The 22,926-nt window shown below is 41.7% G+C and overlaps 1 protein-coding gene across 2 annotated transcripts in view; it reads right to left on the reverse strand.

Annotated features, from left to right (window-relative positions):
* Positions 1-1,465: 1,465 nt before the first annotated feature.
* LOC124555244 (tolloid-like protein 1) overlaps positions 1,466-22,926 on the reverse strand; it is a 584,842-nt gene continuing 563,381 nt past the window's right edge. Inside the window, exons 16-17 of one of the 2 annotated variants that reach the window (XM_047129105.1) lie at positions 19,225-19,475; positions 1,466-3,192 (exon numbers count right to left, since the gene is read on the reverse strand). In XM_047129105.1, the coding sequence (XP_046985061.1) occupies positions 3,058-3,192; positions 19,225-19,475 (386 nt within the window). In that variant the 3' untranslated portion in view covers positions 1,466-3,057. The remainder of the gene's footprint in view (positions 3,193-19,224; positions 19,476-22,926) is intronic. The other variant, XM_047129104.1, reaches the window with a different exon arrangement.

The raw sequence follows: 22,926 nt of genomic DNA on the forward strand, positions 1-22,926 counted from the left end.
ATAACATCGATGCACTGTGGAGACCTCACGCCCCACGTGTTGAGCAATTCGGCGGTACGTCCACCCGGCCTCCCGCATGCCCACTATACGCCCTCGCTCAAAGTCCGTCAACTGCACATACGGTTCACGTCCACGCTGTCGCGGCATGCTACCAGTGTTAAAGACTGCGATGGAGCTCCGTATGCCACGGCAAACTGGCTGACACTGACGGCGGCGGTGCACAAATGCTGCGCAGCTAGCGCCATTCGACGGCCAACACCGCGGTTCCTGGTGTGTCCGCTGTGCCGTGCGTGTGATCATTGCTTGTACAGCCCTCTCGCAGTGTCCGGAACAAGTATGGTGGGTCTGACACACCGGTGTCAATGTGTTCTTTTTTCCATTTCCAGGAGTGTATGTGGAATACAAAATTATGCAAATCGCGTATCCTCGGACCACAACAACGAAAAGAGGAACTATGGCATGACTGTGTTTTGAATAGCGAAAGAACATATGTGTAGAACCTGATTTTAAGTCAGTAATTATTTCGACAGTTCTGGGGACACTACTAACCCTGAATATTACTTTAATACAAAACTTTTCTATTATTCCTGGCAGAAAGGTAAAATTGTTTGAGAAGTATTTCCTGATCGTTTAAAAATGGTGTTTGAATTAGAAACGTGAAGACTAGAAAGTTGTTTATTCTGTTCATTAGGGGCAGTTCCGTAAATTTGCCACTGATGTAGAAAATTAAAGAACTGCTCTTTCACTAACTGTATTTTTTGCATATAGGAAATAAAGTTAAGTTTTTTCTAGGATGTACCTGTAGACAAACAGTCTCTGTGCTTGTGTTACTAAGAAAAATTCTTATTGTTTGATAATCTGTGTTGAGTGCAGAAAAAACGTCAAATTATAAAACTCTTCACTCAAACTATATGCCTCTCACTTGTTCTGTGACATTATTTCAGATTGTGCAAAGCTGAATCTCCTAAATTCTCTTCAGCTACATTATTAAGTCTGTCACGGTGGTCCCCATTATAACCTGTCATAGTTCTTTACCGATGTGTGGAATGATCACATACATATACGATTAGACTCTGAACCCTCCAGTAAAAGTTTGAGTTATGATTAAAACATTATTTATTTAAGAAAGTAACACTTTTCAACATATGTAGAGATATCTGTAACTACAAAAATTAAAAAACTTTTTCTTAAAACTGTGTTCTTCTAATGCAACAGCTCCTTCATTACCATCTGCAGCAACTAGATCAGCAGCAAATATATTCATCACACTGCTGATACATAAATAATTATAGTAACAGTGTAACCCTTTCTCCTAAACTTGTATGACAAATACAGTTCAGTAGTTTTTGCTGTATGACTAGATGTGATACTGAAATAACTATACAGTATAGTATATAGTTAACACAGAGTCACATACAATATTTATTCCTGCTGTGGCATTCAGTTCAGTTACTAAACGGTTGGTTTGAAATGAATAACAGTTATTTTGGTTTCAAGTAATTTTATTTCAACTTCTGGATAATCAGTAGATTTGTTAGAAAATTTTAATAGTCTATTTTGGACAAAGGATAAATGAAATTAGTCAAACAGGAAATATTCTGACAGAGAAAGAAATGTGTGTTCTTATATTTATTCTGTGAGATGGTCAGCAGATTATGTTGTGTATTTAGAGCGCAAATATTAAGTAATTCCACAGAGTTTATAACCTGCCTATCAATTAAAACCGATTCTTTGAAACTTCACCTTTTTATCATCATTTAATGATGAAATAATGCCACATCAGCTCAAAGATAAACTAGGTGAGAGAAGACACCATATTTTGTCACAATTGTTCATATATCTGCTGTCCAGTCACACCTGTTTTGTAATCCACAGAAAATGAAAAACATAATACAAAAAGATTATTTTAATACTTATTACCTTAGTAATTAATAAAATTATTAAAAAAGAAATAAATAACATATTACTCTATGAAATAGCATTATCGAAAAGCTAACTAAAGACAATTTTTAATGAGACTGTTAATGATGATATGGAATATTTCCATGGCATAAATATATTTACATCAATTTGTGAACACTGCATCTGTCAATATTACGAAATTGGCCACACATGTCCATCTAGGGGTGTAAAATAATTCTTGCTAACTCAGTGACTAAGACTTTGCTTCATGATAAAAGAAATCGAAATATTTTACTTTAGCTGGCAGTTCTTCAGTTTTTAAGTTATTACATAAATTTGTTTTGTAGCATGGAACTTCATTTCTTGAATAACAGCATCACATTTTATGACAATAAAATCTGCAGTTGACAAGTAAATGGAATAAATCAATATACAATGCCTTGAGAATAGTTGAATTCATGTTATTAGTAACAGAAAGGAGCACTGATTAACGAATATAACTACAGAGAAACTAACATAGTTGTAGGCTATAGCATGACCTCTGAAAGTAAATGTTAACGATTCTAAAAGTATATAATCAACATATAAAATAATATGGCACAGAAAAAATATCAAATACTGCGAGGAGTGATGGCATGGATATGTTCTATGTATTAAATGTTGTAAGTCTGAAGCTGAATACCATTGACATTCCATCACAATATAAAAGTTTTGATAAACACGTGATTCATGTTCTGACATGGCCAGAAAAAAAATTACTGAGTTCATATTGATCCACCTCCATATTTAGGCTTCTTACTGTGACTGGCTGGACAAGGAGGAGGACATTATGGAAGCCCTTCTAATTATTATCAACAAAAGTTTCACATTTTGATAACACTGGTTAACTATTCTTAGTTATTTAATATGTTCTTTTATTTGAGTCTTGAACAATCCCTAGAAATCTTCTCATCAAAATACATGTTTTCCTCCCATACTGAAATCGTTTGTCAATGAGAATCACTCTGTATTAATATCAACTATAACTGCCATAAGGTTTCTCACATTGGTACCAATACTCTCTGGAAAGAAGTAAAATTCTTCTGATCACTTTGCTTCATGAAATGTATAAGAATTCAGCGCCAACATCAACTTCTGTTGTGCAGCATTCAAAGTTTATAAGGTATGGCCACCTGAGTCATTATTTTCAATAGCTGAATAGGAAGCAGAGAATCCTTTACTTACTATGCTATCATCTGATCGAAATCTGACTAATAAACTTTCCGTCATGGAAACTATATCAGTTGGGTTCTGAAAAACAAATCAAACAAATGAGTTGAAAATGTTTGTATTACGGATGGAACATTTAGAAAATGTTCATTTCATATAAATATAATATGATTTTAACTTTTTAAATGCAGAAAACATCAAGAAAATAGTTAATGTTGTGAATAACGTAATTAAAACAAAGTTGTTGATAAATAAGTAAGCGATTATGTGACATTATTTCGCCAATATCTAAAAATTAAAATAGCTGATCACTGTTTTTATTGATAACTGATGAAACACAGACTTTGACTGACAGAGAGTAGGGAGGGAGTTCCTGAACTGTAAATATTTTCCTCACAAATATGTTACATTAAAGAAACATGAAGAGTTATATATTTGTGCTATCGCAACTGTACACTCACTTCGAGCTCTGTGCTCGCCTAGTGATAAAGAATAAGAAAAATGGAGTACATGAATTCTGAATGAGATCTCCACAAGGATGCATTTTCCCTTAATGTGCACGTTAGCCTCAACAAGTGTAATGGTATACGAGATATTTGGAATTAATTCAGTTTATGAGATGACATTTGTAGTCTCTGTCACAGAGTTATTATTTCTCAGACCTTAATGAGTTGGTCTTCAGCGTTTTTACTTACAATAATGAAGTAATATGCTATTTAACTCCTCACAATGGTTTAAACATCACATGTTCATTCTAAAGCAGACCTATGTCATGGAAACTATTGTATATTTAAAATGATTATAAAATACAGAATCTATATACATAAGGAAAATCGACAAGTGTGCTAATGGTTGTCTTACAATGGCTGATCACTTAAAATTAGTCGAGTCAGTTCATTAAGATGCATAGAAACACCCTTCCTCTTGGATGGGAAAGAGTTGAGACACAACAAAAAATTCTGACGTTTGTATCACTCTAGCCTCGCTATTATCTAAATGTATGATAAATCTTAACTCAGACAAAGAGATATGCCACTGTCAATCTATAAAGTCCTGAAGTGCTGCAATGCCACTTTGCTGTCATCTGGAAGTTGTAATGGGCATTTTGAGGCTGTTTCCATACTGGGAGTCACCGTGACGTCACAGACGTACTGATAAGGTTCCCACACCAGATCCAAGATGGTGGTGGCGGGAAATTCAAAAAGTGTCACACCCACTCCCAGGTGGGAAATTACAATTTTGTCAGGTTTTCGCGAGTGCCACGCCCACCTGAACTTGGAAGGAAATAGTTAAAGACTCCACGACGATCCTCAACCGACCGCCACGTCCTCTCACCAAACCATATTGGCAGGCAAACGTGTACAAACGTGTACTAACTGTACTAATGTGCACTAACGTGTACTAACGCACACGAACATGTACTAAAGAGTACTAATGTGCACTAACATACACGAACGTGCACAGCGCATGACGTAATCCAAGATGGCGCCCGTGACGTCAGTTGATGATGCAAGTGGCACACTCCCCTGGTGGGAAGTAAGGTCACTTGGGATTTCTCTACCAACTTCAGAAACTCGTGGGAAGATAGGTCACTTGGACTACCGTCACTAACCTAAGTCACCCGACCGCCACCTCTTCCTAGGGATTGGTGAGAAAAGGACTCAGCCTGCCCGGGGCTAGTGGAGTCAGGAAAGAATATACTTTATTTATTTTCGAACAATTTATTTAGTATTGGAGTATGTTTATTACACTGATACAAAACACACGCTCCAAACTGCTTGGGGTCACACCACACAGTCTGCAGACCTGCAAACTACTCATAAATTATGCAATAGACATGCTTGCTAATTGTAAACTATCGAAGTAATTCATTCCACAGCCTACACACGCGCAAACTACTACACCGAAATAATATCAGTACAGACCTGCAAACTGCTCCTTAATAATGCAGCACAGTCATGTGTAGACACGCTCAGTATTCATAAACTGTCCAAATAGCGCCTAGCACAGCCTACAGACACACTCGCAAAGTAATCCCATTCGGGTCCCGCATGCATGAGGTGGTGCCATCCCTTTCATACTTAACACCTGAGAAATTACACTCAAAATACGTGTTCACCTAGGCGCCGTTGATGACACTTCCGGACAGGAGCAAAGACGTATATACAAAGTGCAGACGCTCCAAGGTTGGCCATGCGCACGTGTTCAAAGCTGCTGGTGTGAACGCTGACTGTACCTGCGGTCCGGCGAAGAGCTTATTGCCGAGCGACGCTGTAGAAATCCGTTCCAGCATAGCACAGGCTGCTTTCTCTCTAGCAATTGTAACAGACCATGCATGACGTGTGGCTGACACATTACTGCGCGTAGCTACATACCATTGCAAGTGCATCTATCAACATTCTAAATGTTATACTGAAGCCAAATGGCTATCTAAAATAATAACCAAGTTGAACTCTAGTAAATTGTATCAGTCAATCATGAGGTAACCAACAACGTGCCACTACACAGATGGGATGGATAAGACACCATTGATGTGCTCTAATAATAAGCATCGCAGTTGAAGCGTGAACAATTTTAACAATTTTACAGTTTCAGCACCAGTCAGTGATGTAACAGCATGTTTCCCCAGTTTCAGTATCATAGCTAAACCACCCTTTCTCCACTTTGCAAGTATCATTGTGAACATGGATAGATGACTGTGTAGTATGCCCATTCGGTGTTAATTCTGGAGCACATAAATCATCAAAGTATGCCAGACAGCGCTGCAAATATTTCTATCACCTCGAGCATAATGTTTAATTTACAATCTATCTCTCAATGTATGGGAGTCACAGAGCATTCTCGCCATCTTAGGGTAAAATTAGAGAGTGAAAAACTTTCCTCACACTGTCATTGGCCAACCAGTCCTGCAGTACCTTTATCGAATTAATCAGGAACCAACCAGAAGAAGACTGCGACACTCCACGTCTCGTGAATTAATGGAGCTGTTTGAGTCCTCACCTATCTCGAGATGTACCCATGTTGAGGAGCTTAGCACTGTTTATTGATGTATAGTAACAGATTTCAAAGTGCTGTGATGTAATAGCACACAGTTGAGAAGAACAAGAAACAAATGATTTTTATGTGTGATGGAGCTGCGGACGATTGGAGGTGGACGCATTTTTGCATAAATCAACCGAGCTATCAACTCTAAAGTATTGTTCTATAGTCTAAGTACAGTACAGATATTTCTGTTTCCAGAGCCCCAGCTTTCAGCAGGGTGTACGTCCAATACTTCATTCATTGTCGAATGCTGTTGAATTGAGACCGTGATCGTAACATTTAGTTGTAAGTAGAGGAATAAAATATATGTGACCGATTTCTTAGAATGATTGGTTCTACCTGTGTGTGCTCTGCCTGCATCAACGGTGACCTGTGCTGGAATGATTAACGATTCCCATTAACGGCAGGAGCCATCCAAATGCAGAGGCCTGTTGGAGTATAGGAATGTATGTGAGTTAACTTTGCCATCCCCTAGACGACCGAATACCAAACTAATACTTAGTATGTGTTGGGCTTCTCGTGATCAAGTGGAAATTGGAGAAGATTGTGTATGGAGGTGCGTTTGCACTGGACTGTTATTCTGCCCCATGTAAGTTGTCTGGTAGACTGCTTCTGCACATTTGGTGCCTTTATTTAGTTGATAGAAGATCGATTGGGGGGTGTGCATCTAGCATGTGGAAGACATGTTAGCCGGTTCTCTAGACATGAAAAGCACCTTAGTTGACATTGTAAATTATAGGGATGATTTCAAATCTGTTACATCACCGAGATCAGTATTCGTGTGTGGAATTAGCATTTTTCGTCTGTTTGTTTCTAGTTACTCAGCGGTGTAGAAAACGCTCCACCTAGCTAAAGTTTCAGGTTAGTATAGAAATAATCCCCAGTCAGCATTTATGGAATTATGTTGTGTGAGCGATCGGTAGGATACAGCTGTGTGCAAACCATGCAAAAATATATTTGTTCTTGTAATCGCAGAGTCTGGAGATGGGTGTAGAAAAAAAGCAAGCAGGGAAGCAGGTCCGGACCAGAAACAGTAACGCGTTTGTTTCTAGGGGGAAGCAGGCCAGTCTTTGCACAACAGTTCCGAGAGTGATGATTTTGTATGGTGGAGGATATGAATTGCATGTTTACTACATCGACACGATATGCAGTGATATATTGCTTCGTTGGAGATCTATTTCACGCTATAATATTCAAGCTCTTGTTCTCTCTGGGAGAGCAGTGTAATTGAGTAAGAGTCTTTCCGTATTTGACTATATGTATGGCACTTAGCAAGGCTCAGTTGTTGGTGCAATATGGCGATCAGTGTAAAACAGCTTTTTTGCTGCTGAAAGTCACATCCGTAAAATGAATGAAAAGTGGACGGTGCTTCCCTAGGACAAGGGGAATTGTGAGATATAGCCGGATTGAGTGTAAGCTTACCATAATTTTTTGGGTGCTGTACAGATATAAAAGATAATTGCTCTCTTTGTTTAAAATATGTATATATTGCACTGTAAAGTTACTGTCGCTTATGTTGTGTAAAACGTGTATATATTGCATTGTAAAGTTACTGCGGTTTATGTTGTGGCATGACAGGGGAAGGTGACTGCTTGTGCTATCGTGAGGGACGTGTAGAGTCTGCACATCGATATCTGTGAGGGTATGAGAAAGATTTTTGCGTGGAAAAGTATGTGCGCTATAGGCACTGAGATTCGTTCCGCAAGCACAGCCATCACACGGAGACATTACCTGTACATCGATTGCTGTCAGACTGTAGCAGGAATTCTAATATTTAATTGTAGTTACACTGGTAAATATGTTCCTGGCTTCTGATATTCTAGTGAGTCTAGTATGTGTTTGATGATCTGGAGACAACTTTGTGGGTTTAACTGTAAATGCAATTTAGCTATCTGTGCAAAATAATTTTACTGCTGAAAGTCTCATCTGCAGAAAGAAAGAAAAGGTTGATCGTGCTTCAATACCGACGACATCAGTAATTCGGTGGGTAAATTCGATAAGGGCCAATCATAATGCTCGATTCATTCACAAGACATTCTTTGTGCTGAGATATAGGAGTCTCTACATAGCTGTGAGACCATTTGCGTATGTTGAGAGCAGGAAGGGCATCATGTAAGGACCGCTGGGAAGCGTGCATTCGTAGTATTCTGCGCAATTTTCGTAAACAGGCTCCATTATGGAAAGAATTTTCATGCATGGCACTCTTTAAATTTCCTGCTGCCGCCATCTTGGATTTTGGGTGTGGAACCCTATCAGTGTGTCTGTGACATTACGGTAGTGCTCTCTGGTGGTGCCAATTTGTACTAGGCCTAATGGTGAATACGCTGTTTGCCCCCATTTTGAATTACGGTAGTTGCGTCATCACCTGACGTCATGGCTGCCATCTTTGATGACAGTGCACTCTCGTGGTGGCGCTGTGTAATAAGTCAGTTGGAGTCAGACCTCGTGGTAAACACACTGGATGACCGTACTGCATGAAATTGTATAAATAAGAACTTATGTCCAGCACTGGTCGAGTCCTTTTCCCACAAATTCTTAGGATGAGGTGGTGGTCAGGTGACTGAGGTTAGTCAAAGAGTTCTTTCTTTCGCGCCATTTTTTAGTTTAATAGAGATACGCGAATTGACCATTCTTTGCAGCCAAAATTCTAACTTGGTGCCATTTCATAGGAAGAAGTTGCGGTCAGATGACTTAGGTTAGTGGAGGTAACCCAACTGACCCACCATTTTCTTAGGTGTGATGCATTATCCTACTGGAATTTGAACTTCCCGCCATTTTTCTGGTGGAGGGGAGGGGAGGGGGGTTAGGTTAGTGGAGGTAGCAGAATTGAGCTTCTTCCTGCCAAAAGCTGCCATCTTGGATAACAGTACATGTGTAATCAGCTGACGTCATAGCCACTATCTTGGATGATGTCTTGCACTGTTGTCAAGTCTACAGGTAGCCATCTTGGTTGACGTCATCGCCGCCATCTTGGATACATCTGGCGACAATGCAGAGTGGCACAGAACCCCCCTTGCCACAATACTGCGGAATATGATGTAGGTGGTGAGCTGCTAAAGATAACTACTGAAACTAGTGGCACTAATGTACATTTTGTGCAACTGTTTCAGCATTATATCGGCCTCATCTTAATATAGCTGTTTGGCGCATTAACATGGGGCTGGAGAGAGCGCTGATGGCAGAGGGCATGAGTCACATTTCAGTGCTGCCAGTTGGGTCTATCAGCAGATCAGGTTTCACTAGGCATAGCCTGCACCTGGGTAGGTATGGGAAGGGGAGGCTGCGAATGCTTATAGGTGACAGTGTAGTGGGTGGTGGTGGGATCACTCGTGGAGAAATTCCTGAATAGTTGGTGTTAGAGCTGCACCTTCCTTAGAATGAAGTCAACTGATAGGTATACCTGCTTACAGAAAGTCCCTCTAATTACAGGCTCACCTTCAGAGGATGTCATGTTTCCAAGTAGAGAAGGAATTAGCATATTTCAACAAAATATAAGAGGTATTAGAGATAAAGTTAGTGAACTGCTCATAGATGTTGACTATCAAATTATTGGTATGTTTGATCACCACTTAAATAATTTGACAATTCAGAGACTTCCTTTGCCAGGATACAGATTACCTGGTTGTTTTTCAAAGAGTTCCTTGTGGGGTAGAAGAGTGGCAATGTACGTAAAAAAACAGTATTCCATTTGAGTCCATAGATGTATCACAGCACTGCACTGAACAGATATTTGAATGTTGTGCAGGAGCAGTGGAATTTAGTGAAACTAAACTTCTAATTGTTGTTGTTTATAGGTCCCCTAACTCTGACTTCAGAACATTTCTGCTCAAGCTAGAGAGGGTTCTTGATTCACTTTGTAGGAAGTACCAGAAATTAGTTATTTGTGGTGACTTCATTATAAATTTTGTATATGATGGTGCAAGGAAAAGGATGTTGGTAGATCTCCTACATTCATATGACCTGATGCAGACTGTAGTTTTTCCAACTAGGGTGCAGGGGACCAGTAGCACATCCATAGAAAGTATTTTTATTCATTCTTCATTACTAGATGGGTATTTCGTTAGTAAAAGTGTGAATGGCATTTCAGACCATGATGCACAAATTTTAACACTAAAAGGCTTTTGTACTCAAACAAATGTCAGATGTACTTACAAACTATGTCGGAAAGTGAATCCAACAGCAATAGAGAGTTTTTTAAACCTTGTCAAGGAACAAGAGTGGCAGGGTGTTTATATAGCCGGTAACATAGATGATAAATATAATGTTTTCCTTAACACATTTCTCATGCTCTTTGAGAGATGATTTCCTTTAGAGCGTTCTAAACAGGGTACTAGCAGTAATAGGCAGCCCGGGTGGCTGACTAGTGCGGTAAGGGTTCATGTAGAACAAAGTGGGAACTGTATCAATATGTTAGAAGTAGCCACAATCAAGCTACAGCAGTCCATTACAAACAGTACTATAAGGTGCTTAAAAACGTTACTATTCACAGGTCAGTTGTGAAGGAAGTGTCTGGTCAGCAGCACAAGGTCGAAGATATAAAGTCAGTTCGTAGTAAAATATTTCTGTTACTGATAAATCAGATATATGTACAGTATTTAACAATCATTTTCTGAATGTTGCTGTTGAATTAAATAAAAATCTAGTTACTACAAGGATCATATAACTTTCTTCGCAAATGCCTTTCCGAGATTGATGTCTGAAATACTCTTCTGTGATACAGACAACGGGGAGATTGAGTATATAATTAAATCACTGAAGACTAAGGACTCTCATGGTTATGATGGAGTGCCTAGTAGAATATTAAAGTACTGTTCTGCACATGTTAGCCCTGAATTTACCCACATTTGTAAATTTTCATTGGCGCAAAGTCTCCTTTCTGGCCAAATTCTGGAACTTTATCTTTTTTTCTTAACTTTTATAACCGGCTACTTCCACCCAGCTCACGATCTCGCTAGTGTGCATTAGCGATCTCAGCCACAAAAACTGATATTAAATAAACATGTTGTGGAAATAAAATGCACCATTTGTAAGTTAGATTGTAATGTTACTCACACGAATGGTTCCGACTCAGCTACACTACTGGCCATTAAAATTGCTACACTAAGGAGAAATGAGGATGATAAACGGGTTTTCATGGGAGAAATATATTATACTAGAACTGACATGTGATTACATTTTAACGCAGTTTGGGTGCAAAAATCCTGAGAAATCAGTACCTACAACAACCACCTCTGGCCATAATAACGGCCTTGATACGCCTGGGCATTGAGTCAAACAGAGATTGGATGGCGTGTACTGGCACAGCTGCCCATGCAGCTTCAACACGATACCACAGTTCATTAAGAGTAGTGACTGGCGTGTTGTGACGAGCTAGTTGATCGGCCACCATTGACCAGACGTTTTCAGTTGGTGAGAGGTCTGGAGAATGTGCTGACCAGGGCAGCAGTCGAACATTTCCTGTATCCAGAAAGGCCCGTACAGGACCTGCAACATGCGGCCGTGCATTATCCTGCTGAAATGTAGGGTTTCGCAGGCAACGAATGAAGGGTAGAGCCACGGGTCGTAACACATCTGAAATGTAACGTCCACTGTTCAGAGTGCCGTCAGTGCGAACAAGAGGTGACCGAGACGTGTAACCAATGGCACCCCATACCATCACGCCGGGTGATAACGCCAAAATGGCGATGACGAATACACGCTTCCAATGTGCGTTCACCGCGATGTCGCCAAACACGGATGCGACCATCATGATGCTGTAAACAGAACCTGGATTCATCCGAAAAAATAACGTTTTCCCATTCGCGCACCCAGGTTCGTCACTGAGTACACCATCGCAGGCGTTCCTTTCTGTGATGCAGCGTCAAGGGTAACCGCAGCCATGGTCTCCGAGCTGACAGTTCGTCCTGTTGCAAACGTCGCCGAACTGTTCGTGCAGATGATTGTTGTCTTGCAAACGTCCCCATCTGTTGACTCAGGGATCGAGCCGTGGCTGCACGATCCGTTACAGCCATGCGGATAAGATGCCTGTCATCACGACTGTTTGTGATACGAGGCCGTTGGGATCCAGCACGGCGTTCCGTATTACCCTCCTGAACCCACCGATTCCATATTCTGCTAACAGTCATTGGATCTCGACGAACGCGAGCAGCAATGTCGCGATACGATAAACCGCAATCGCCATAGGGTACAATCTGACCTTCATCAAAGTCGGAAACGTTAAGGGACGTATTTCTCTTCCTTACACGAGGCATCACAACAACGTTTCACCAGGCAACGCCGGTCAACTGCTGTTTGTGTATGAGAAATCGGTTGGAAACTTTCCTCATGTCAGCACGTTGTAGGTGTCGCCACCGGCGCCAACCTTGTGTGAATGCTCTGAAAAGGTAATCATTTGCATATCACAGCATCTTCTTCCTGTCGGTTAAATTTCACGTCTGTAGAGCGTTATCTTCGTGGTGTAGCAATTTTAATGGCCAGTAGTGTAATTACTTCCGACAGTGATGAGTTTTATGCAAACGACAGCAATATCACATAATAAAATTTATGAATTGGTACGTACATTATTTTCACATGAGGCAAAACTAACATTTAGTCGATATTGCGTAAGGTATCCGACATTTCAATGAGTGGTAATCCAACCACTCTCTCGTGATCCAGACTCTTAAGTATTAATATCGCAGCTGTTAGAAACTAGACGGCCGATGTGACCGAGTGGTTCTAGGCGTTTCAGTCTGGAACAGCGCGACCGCTACGGTCGCAGGTTCGAATCCTGCCTCGGATACGGATGTGTGTGGTATCCTTAGGTTAGTTAGGTTTCAGTAGTTCGAAGTTCTAGGGGATTGATGACCTCAGATGTTAAATCCCATAGTGCTGAGGGCCGTTTGAATCATTTGTTAGAAACTATGGCTCTGTTAATGGTACAGTAACTGCGTCACAAACTGATAGATCTTCTCACCAAAACTGGTTCAGCGCAACAATGTTAGAGTGATTCATTCCGTTCGAATACATGGAGAATAGTTGACAGTACAGAGTAGCTGGTTTAGCGACCAGTAGCCGGCCGCAGTGGCCGTGCGGTTCTAGGCGCTACAGTCTGGAACCGGGCGACCGCTACGGTCGCAGGTTCGAATCCTGCCTCGGGTATGGATGTGTGTGATGTCCTTAGGTTAGTTAGGTTTAATTAGTTCTAAGTTCTAGGCGACTGATGACCTCAGAAGTTAAGTCGCATAGTGCTCAGAGCCATTTAGCGACCAGTAAATTGTTGCTCTACATCTACACAGTTACTCTGCAAATCACACTTAAGTGCCTGGCAGAGGGTTCATCGAACCATTTTCATACTACTTCACTACCATTCCACTCTCGAATGGCGCGTGGGAAAAAGGAACACCTATATCTTTTCGTTCGAGCTCTGATTTCTCAGTGACCTGACGTGTTTTGTGTACCATGGTGGATCAGTCCCGTCTCTTATTAACTTATGCTGTCGATGCTGTATCTTTGAATTTGAGCCATATCTGGTCTACACTTACATAATTAGCTTGGAAGGAATGGACACTCTCTCTTAGGAAGGCACCAAGCGAATTTTTATCTGCTGTTTTAAATCGATATATTTTGCTTTTATTTATAGTGGTTTTGGTTGATATGGTTTTGAGTCTCGCTACAATGACTTTGTGTTCACTAATCCCTGTATCTGTCATGATGCTCTCTATTAGATCCCATCTGCTCTTCTTATTTACATATTCACTTTTCTAGTTGTCAGTACCTTAATGTAGCATTTCTAGGCAGATTATTTGTTTCGGTAGCTAATTCTTTAAATAGAGTAGCTGGTACCCGACGTTTTTAACATGTTTACCATGTTTTTTTGTATTTATTGGTCAAGTGAGCATTAATTTTCCCGTTGAGTTCTTCATATTTTTATAAGTCCACCTCGTTAATAACTATGATGTGTGTGTCAATTCTAGACACAAATTAGAGAAGCCGCACAACAAACTTTTCGCTGTCCTTAGTTCATAACGTATACTGAACACATTACCGAAGGCTATAAACCTCCCGCTCATGTAAAACCTGCTACTCTGTAACGAATACTACCACCATGAATGTTTTGGCCTCGTAAAATCCGAAGTTACTATCACTTCAGTAATAAAATAAGATTTAAACTGTACGCTATACGTCAAGTACAGATGAGACTCTTCCTTTCGTCCGAACAGTTCCTTCGTTTACGATATTGCAGTGCTTGTGTTGTTCAGAAGAACAATAAGTGTTCCTTCGGACATGGATGGATACACGCATGTAGGCACACGGTCGGCGACAGATCGAAATTTGGATATAGTCGTGAAGTGTGCTCGGATAGTCTGTCTCGCGACAGGCGGGAGATCCAGGATCGAGTCCTGGTCCGGCACAAATTTTCATTGTCGTCATATCAATACACGGGTGATGGTTGTTCATATTCGCACCTGCGAATACATTTCATGTAGTTCCTTCACTTCCTCACGAATGGCTAAACATCAGTTGCTTCACTGCTCCACACTTGGGAATCATCCATCCATTCTGACGCTTCATTTAAACGTGAAAGATGCTTACTCACACAACTAAGCAAGCTTCGCCTTTAGCTGATGTTCACTCCAATTTAGGCTGTTGCTAAGACAATTCCATTGTTCCAACCATATAAATTTCTCTTAAACTCATTAGAGTACTCTTTTTACAACTTCAATGTTCTGTTTCTATCATTTTCCTTTCAGTCCTGTATATCTCACATACCTGTAAGTTCAACTTATCCCACTTTCCTCCTTAACATCAGCTGCAATCAGACACTACGCTTTCAACTCTTTCAGAGCTTCCAGCCTTATTACCTGACGATGTATCGCTGCAGCTTAAGATGTTAGACTCTTATTCGAGAGAACCAGGTTTCAAATCGCTGACGAGTAATTTTGATTTAGCTTCCCTGTGATTTCCACAAATCACTTTAAGAGGATACTGGGATGGTCCCTCCAAAACCGCGATGATCCGACTGAAAATATTGGAGAAGTTCCACCAGAGAGCATATGGTCCAAAACCAGTCAGGCCATGCAAAGCATTTCTCTCCATAGCCTCAGTTGAAACACCTCTGGAGGAGGAGAGACCAATGTGGCTGTTTGCAATGGATACTCTCTCAATCTTCCCTACTTAGTATATATGTCAAAGACCTATACAAACACAGAAATCCGCGTCTTGTCCACCGATTCACTACTGAAAGAGCACACCCCATTGTTACCTGAGACAACAGTCCTCAGTTCATCCCCTCTGTGTTCAAAGATTGTTGTCAACATAATAGCCGCTCCTGGCCACCACTCCCATCCGCCTGGTATCTAAGTAAGAGGTAGACTGGTAGTCAAGACCTAAAAGACACATATGCATAAGATCATGATGTCAGCGTCATCTGAGGAAGCACTGACTAGCCACCTCACCACATATCAGTTCAAAACTTCTGTACTGCTGTAGACGTTGCACGATATTCTACTTATTGAAGTTGACAAAGCAATCACTGAGTTTGGCACATAACCATGATAACAGAGGAATTTTCACATCTGTGCTAACACTTTCTGTTAGACATGGGGAGTTGGCCACAGGAATGTCAACTTTTTCACGTCACAGCCGATACTGATCATCTCTTTGCCACAGAAACCTTCCACGGCTGCTGCTACCATCACAAACAGTGCCCCCACGTTACATAACTTGGGGCCGTAATAACCACTCGTTACATAACATGGGGCCATAATAACCACAATCATAGACCTGCTCCTCACCTTGTCACTAGACGTACTCTGACATACCTACCCATGTTCAAATGTGTGTGAATTTCTAAGGGACCAAACTGCTGAGGTCATTGGTCCCTAGATTTACAAACTACTTGTTGTTGTTGTTGTGGTCTTCAGTCCTGAGATTGGTTTGATGCAGCTCTCCATGCTACTCTATCCTGTGCAAGCTTCTTCATCTCCCAGTACGTACTGCAACCTACATCCTTCTGAATCTGCTTAGTGTATTCATCTGTTGGTCTCCTTCAACGATTTTTACCCTCCACGCTGCCCTCCAATGCTAAATTTGTGATCCCTTGATGCCTCAGAACATGCCCTACCAACCGGTCTCTTCTTCTTGTCAAGTTGTGCCACAAACTCCTCTTCTCCCCTATTCTATTCAATACCTCCTCATTAGTTACGTGATCTACCCATCCAATCTTCAGCATTCTTCTGTAGCACCACATTTCGAAAGCTTCTATTCTCTTCTTGTCCAAACTATTTATCGTCCATGTTTCACTTCCATACATGGCTACACTCCATACAAATACTTTCAGAAACGACTTCCTGACAGTTAAATCTATACTCGATGCTAACCAATCCCTCTTCTTCAGAAACGCTTTCCTTGCCATTGCCAGTCTACATTTATATCCTCTCTACACACTACTTAAACTAACTTAAATTAACTTACACTAAGGACAACACACACACCCATGCCCGAGAGAGGACACGAACCTCCGGCGGGAGGGGCCGCGCAATCCGTGACATGACGCCTCAAACCGAGCGGTCACTACGTGCGGCACCTACCCATACATATGCCCCAAAGTTTCTGTGATGCTCTTCGTTGCTGTAAGCTGCAGTGGGCCATGAAGGACTCCAATGAAGAAAGGCAGTTCATGGAAGTTGTGCCCCTCTTTCACCCAGACCACTTATGCCATCCTCAGCAAGAGGCCGAATGTTGTCATGTGACAGGTTCCATTAGCACCGACCCCAGCACTGCTCTCCCCGTACCTCATACAAATCCTGTCAACACGCTGAGGTGACAAGAGTCATGGGATGGCGATATGCGCATATCCACATGGTCGCAATATCGTATACACTACATATAAAAGAGCAGTGCACTGACGGAGCTGTCATTTATATTCAAATGATTCACCTATAAGGATTTCAGGCGTGATTATGGCCACATGAAGGGGAGATAGCAGACTCTGAATGCGGAGTAGCTGTTGACATGGGACATGGGACATTCTGTTTGGGAAATAATTCAGGAATTCAGTATTCTGAGATCCGCAGGGTTAGGAGTGCGCCGAGATTAACAAATTCCAGGCATTAGCTCAGTGGCTGACGGCCTTCACTTAACGACCGAGAGTAGTGGCGTTTGGGTAGACTTGTAAAGCCGAGCGGTCTAGGGCGCTGCAGTCATGGACTGTGCGGCTGGTCCCAGCGGAGGTTCGAGTCCTCCCTCGGGCATGGGTGTGTGTGTTTGTCCTTAGGATAATTTAGGTTAAGTAGTGTGTAAGTTTAGGGACTGATGACCTTAGCAGTTAAGTCCCATAAGATTTCACACACATTTGAACATTTGAGACATGTAAGTGCTAACAGAAATCAATGTTGGCCTCACAACGAACATATTCGTTACGTCAGCACAGCAAAATGTGACGTTAATGGGCTGTGGCAGCAGTCAATCGACGTTGAGTGCCTTTGCTAACAGCACAGCATCACCCGCAGCGCCTCTCCTGGGCTCATGACTATTTCGGTTGGACCCTTGATGACTGGAAAACCGTGGCCTTGAAATGAGTCCTGATTTCAGTTGGTGAGAGTTAATGGTAGGGGTCGAGTGTGGCGCAGAACCCACGAAGCCAAAGACCAAAGTTGTCAACAAGCACTTTACAAGACGGCGGTGGCTCCATAATTATGTTGGCTGTGTTAACATGGAATGGATTGGGTCCTCTGGTCCAACTGAGGAGATCATTGACTGGGAATTGTTCTATTCGGCTACTTGGAGACCATTTGCAACCATTCATGGACTTCATGTTCTCAAACACTGTTGGATTTTTGGATGAAAATGCGCAATGTCACCGGGCCACAACTACTGAGGTAGGTTTGAAGAACATTCTAGACAATCGGAGAACATGATTTGGCCACCCAGACTGCACTGCATGAATCGAATCGAAGATTTATGGGACATAATCCAGAGGTCAGTTCATGCACAAAATTCTGCACCGGCAACGCTTTCACAATTACGGACGGCTGTAGAGGCAGTAAGGCTCAATATTTCTGCATGGGACTTCCTACGACTTGTTGGATCCATGCAACTTCCAGCTGCTGCACTACGCCAGGCAAGAGAAGGTCCGACACATTAGGAGATATCCCATGGCTTTAGTCACATCAGTGTATTAGCCCCATGTGACGATTAAATGTAGACAGGGATTTGTCTCCGTCCAGTGAGGTATTGATTTAGAGATCAAGTTAAAGATGCCTCCACTATCCGAACGACCTGTCGGCGAATGGCCCGCCGCCATGTGACCGGCAGTCAGTTCACAAAGCATTATCATGCGTCGCCCTTAAATAGCATAGTTCTACTGTAAGATGACCATGCTATTTGTTTCGTTCCTCTCGGCTTACGCTTGTTGATGAATTCACCACAACTTGGATTTCGTTTCAGTTCTAGAGCCCATCACTGATTTTGTTCTGATACCGTGACCTGATACGGACTGGTTCCTTCTGTGAACACAACTCAGTTCACTCAAATGACTGCTATTTTTTCATTTCTTTCCAAGGTACTCAACAGAAGAATCTCCTTGCCTGAAATTTACAGTCCGTATAGATCTCATTCTGCACTCTGTTCCAAAACATACAGTATGTGAGATATTTTCGGGTGTGAAAAGTGCCCCTGTTGATGTCCGGAATATTTAGAGACAGTTGTAACAGCTGTAGTTTAGAGAATGTAGCTGGACTTCAGCTCTCTTCCCAGTCGTATAGGTGCTGGTACTCAACAATGCACCACCAAAAGTGAATTTTTTCTGTCAGCTCTTTCACCTATCTGGTGTAATTCGTAATTATAACAAAATCGTTTAATCTCTCAATGTCAGCAGTTTCCACTTAATTTCTTATGAGTGTTGCAATTTTGTGTTAATGGAATCATTTTCTTCACATCAAGATTTATCATCATGAGCTCATTAGAGCTTTGTGTACTCCTTAATCTGTGGTAATCTGACTTCATTATCATAAAAATAGGTATCATGACAGTTTGTATATAAGATATAGGTAATTACAGAGCATTGTATAGAAAAATCCTTTTACTCACCGAATTACCACAAAACCGGCCGTAGGATGGACCACTGGAATCTAATCCAGAGAATACTTCTACGGAGTCATAGCCACAGTCTTGCTCATCTTCCAGTTCAAATGTGAGGAAAGTTAGGTGAATGATTAATCCAGGTTGTGCTTCTATCGCCCAGTCACAGTCCGCTCCATTTTCGTAACTATGATCTCCATATTTCGCATGAGAATAGAGATGTTTAACCTTCTTTGAAGCTCTGAGGTGTCCTCCACAAGCTGAATAACAACGCAAGAAAAAGAAAGTTACTATTTATATCGCTGGAGTATTATGCGTCTGAAAAGAGAACAGTGATACAGCTAGAAATAATAACAGCTGATATCGTACATACGTATATCTGTAACTTTTACTTGTTTGCCTGGTTACAATGGAATTACTACAACAATGTTAATGTATACATTTTTCTGTAAACTGAGGAAGGACTAAAGGTGTAAGAAGGCATGACGAGCTGTCAGAGACAAAGGAAAACGTTCCGTTGACATAACTTCAGCAACTAGTAATTGTTCAGGCCGGTCTAAGAAAACTGAAAAATCTGAAGACATTCGTCTGCCTGAATGACGCAAAGAACCAACTTAAGACTACAAGCGTGAGAAAAAAAATTAATGAGCAGAAAAATGGTAACGTCAGGCAAATATGTTACACGGATGGTAACCGTTGGAGTGGATTAACGAATGGAAGGGCAAAATACTTTATTTATAAAATTAAATGCAATTTTACAAAGTTAGATACTGAAAAATATGACAATTTTTGAGATGATATCCGAAATTTATCACTGGTATCTTCTTAGCGGGTTGAACTGCTCTTTATATTAACGTAACTTAATTTTGTTTGTTAGGGGTAACTTGCCATCGACTGTGTGGCCATTAGAGATGGGACACCAACCACATTTAGAAGCGCGCAGGTTTTCGTTACAAATGTCACTTTGAGTAAAATACTTGTGAACATGAGGCCACATCATTCCTTAAAGCCGCGTGGGGTAGCCTCGCGGGCTAGGGCGCCTTGTCACGGCTCGCGCGGATTCTCCCGTCGGAGGTTCGAGTCCTCCCTCGGGCATGGGTGTGTGTGTTGTCTTTGGTGTAAGTTAGTTTATGTTAGATTAAGTAGTGTGTAAGCTTAGGGACCGATGACCTCAGCAGTTTGATCCCATACGATCTTACCACAAATTTCCATTCCGTAAAACTAAACCAGAACTATAACAAAAAGTCGACCATTCTTCCAAAGTGCTAAAGTTCTCTTGCTTTAAGTCGTTGGTCTAGAAAGTCGTCAGACTGCCTAAAATCACGAAGTTCGTGGGAGACAGTTTATACTGGAGACTATTGTTTCTATAACTCAAAATAATGGTTGATGTGGAACATGAGATCGGCAACTTTTAATCAGGGGCAATGTTTTCTTGCAGGAAGACATCGATGCTGGATGGGAGTACTTTTGTGGTCTATAGTTTCAGCTGTACCAAGGTGATATGGAGCTGCTGCCTGGCGAACAGTCACAAACTTTGTAAGTAATTTTGGGTAATTATTTAGATCCTGCTTCAAGGTCAGGAACATTCTGACTAATGCTCTGATGGACATGTTCTGATTTTGTGAGAATCTGTATCCACTATCGTTCATCAAACGCACACAAAATAAACGAAGTGGAATCAGTGGGGTGGTGTATCTCTAGTTGGATCCAATGAAACCCACGAAAATAACAGTATAAAAATGCGTAAATGTTTTTGACAGAAAAGCCCGAGTTACAGTGGAGATGTTGTGTGCTCTCAGGAATCATAAACACAAATAAACATTTATGTGTGTGTTCCTAATCTCCTCCTAAACCACTGTATCCATTTCAACCAAATTTGGTTCAAAATGGTTCAAATGGCTCTGAGTACTATGGGACTTAACATCGGAGGTCATCAGTCCCGTAGAACTTAGAACTACTTAAACCTAACTAACCTAAGGGCATCACGCATGTCCATGCCCGGGGCAGGATTCGAACCTGCGACCGTAGCAGTCGCGCGGTTCCGGACTGAAGCGCATAGAACCGTTCGGCTACCGCGGCCGGCAACCAAATTTGGTACACATTCTACTTATTGTCTGTAAAGAAGCACTATGAGGATAGAAACCACCTAGCACCCATAAGGGTGGGCCTGAAAGCGACAAAGGCTTGGTAACTCCTTAGATCTAGGCTGCCCTGAATGATAGATGTGTTATGTGCGTACTATCTGAATGCATTCCAGATCGTATACATGTGGATAAGGACGGCTGAGCAGAGAGAGAGGGGATTAGGGGACGATAGTGGGAGGGGGAGGATGAGGTGGACAGAGAAAGTGGTAGGAGGAAATAGAGAGACGAGGTGGAAGCGATGTGAGCAATACATAAGCCATACAAATGAAATACCCAACTTCAGAGACTTTACTGGTCTCATACACATATGAATTTACATTTATAGACTGAAGCAGTGAGTGAAAATTTGTACCAAGGTGGGGAATCTAGCCAGGTGTGTTAGCCACTAAGCACCTTGGCGCAGCTGCTCACACAGCTGCACGCGTTACCTTGGCATGACTCCCTCCTCGATCCAAATTCTCACTGCCGCCCCTTCTACCGTAAATTCCCCCTTACACACGAACAGAATTATCAAGATTCTCCATGTTCTAGAATAGCACCTCAACCGTGAACATAATGGGGGATCCAGCCTCAAACCCAGATGTAGGTACTTATACAAATGAAACGACCTAACTTAAGAGACTTTACTGGTCTCATACAGATATGATTTTATGCATACATTCTGAAGCGGCAGGTGAAAATTTGTACCAAGGCCACGAATTGAACCCAGGTCTCCTGCTTACTAAGTAGGTGTGTTGGCCACTAAGCCACCGGTGTACAGCAGTTCACACAACTACACGGATTACCTTGGTGTGGTTTGGATGAAGGAGGGAGGTGTGCCAAAGTAATCGGTGCAGTTGTGTGAACCGCTGTGCCAAGGTGGCTAGTGGCTAACACACCTGCTCAGGGAATAACAATATTAATGTGCTAATAGTAAACTGCAGGAGCGTCTATAGAAAGGTCCCAGAACTGCTCCCATTAATTAACGGTCACAATGCCCATATAGTACTAGGAACAGAAAGTTGGCTGAAACCAGACGTAAACAGTAATGAAATCCTAAACTCAGATTGGAATGTATGCCGCAGAGACAGGTTGGACAGTGGAGGGGGAGGCGTGTTTAAAGTGATAAGAAGTGCAATAGTATCGAAGGAAATTGACGGAGATCCGAATTGTGAAATAATTTGGGTTAAAGCAGGCTCAGACATGGTAATTGGATGTCTCTATAGGCCCCCTGGCTCAGCAGCTGTTGTGGCTGAGCACCTGAAGGATAATTTGGAAAATATTGCGAGTAGATTTCCCCACCATGTTATAGTTCTGGGTGGAGATTTTAATTTGCCGGATATAGACTGGGAGACTCAAACGTTCATAACGGGTGGCAGGGACAAAGAACCCAGTGAAATTTTTTTAAGTGCTTTATCTGAAAACTACCTTGAGCAGTTAAACAGAGAACCGACTCGTGGCGATAACATATTAGACCTTCTGGTGACAAACAGACCCGAACTATTTGAAACAGTTAACGCAGAACAGGCAATCAGCGATCATAAAGCGGTTACTGCATCGATGATTTCAGCCGTAAATAGAAATATTA

The sequence above is a fragment of the Schistocerca americana genome, chromosome X (genome assembly GCF_021461395.2).
Source record: "Schistocerca americana isolate TAMUIC-IGC-003095 chromosome X, iqSchAmer2.1, whole genome shotgun sequence".
Lineage (NCBI taxonomy): Eukaryota > Metazoa > Arthropoda > Insecta > Orthoptera > Acrididae > Schistocerca > Schistocerca americana.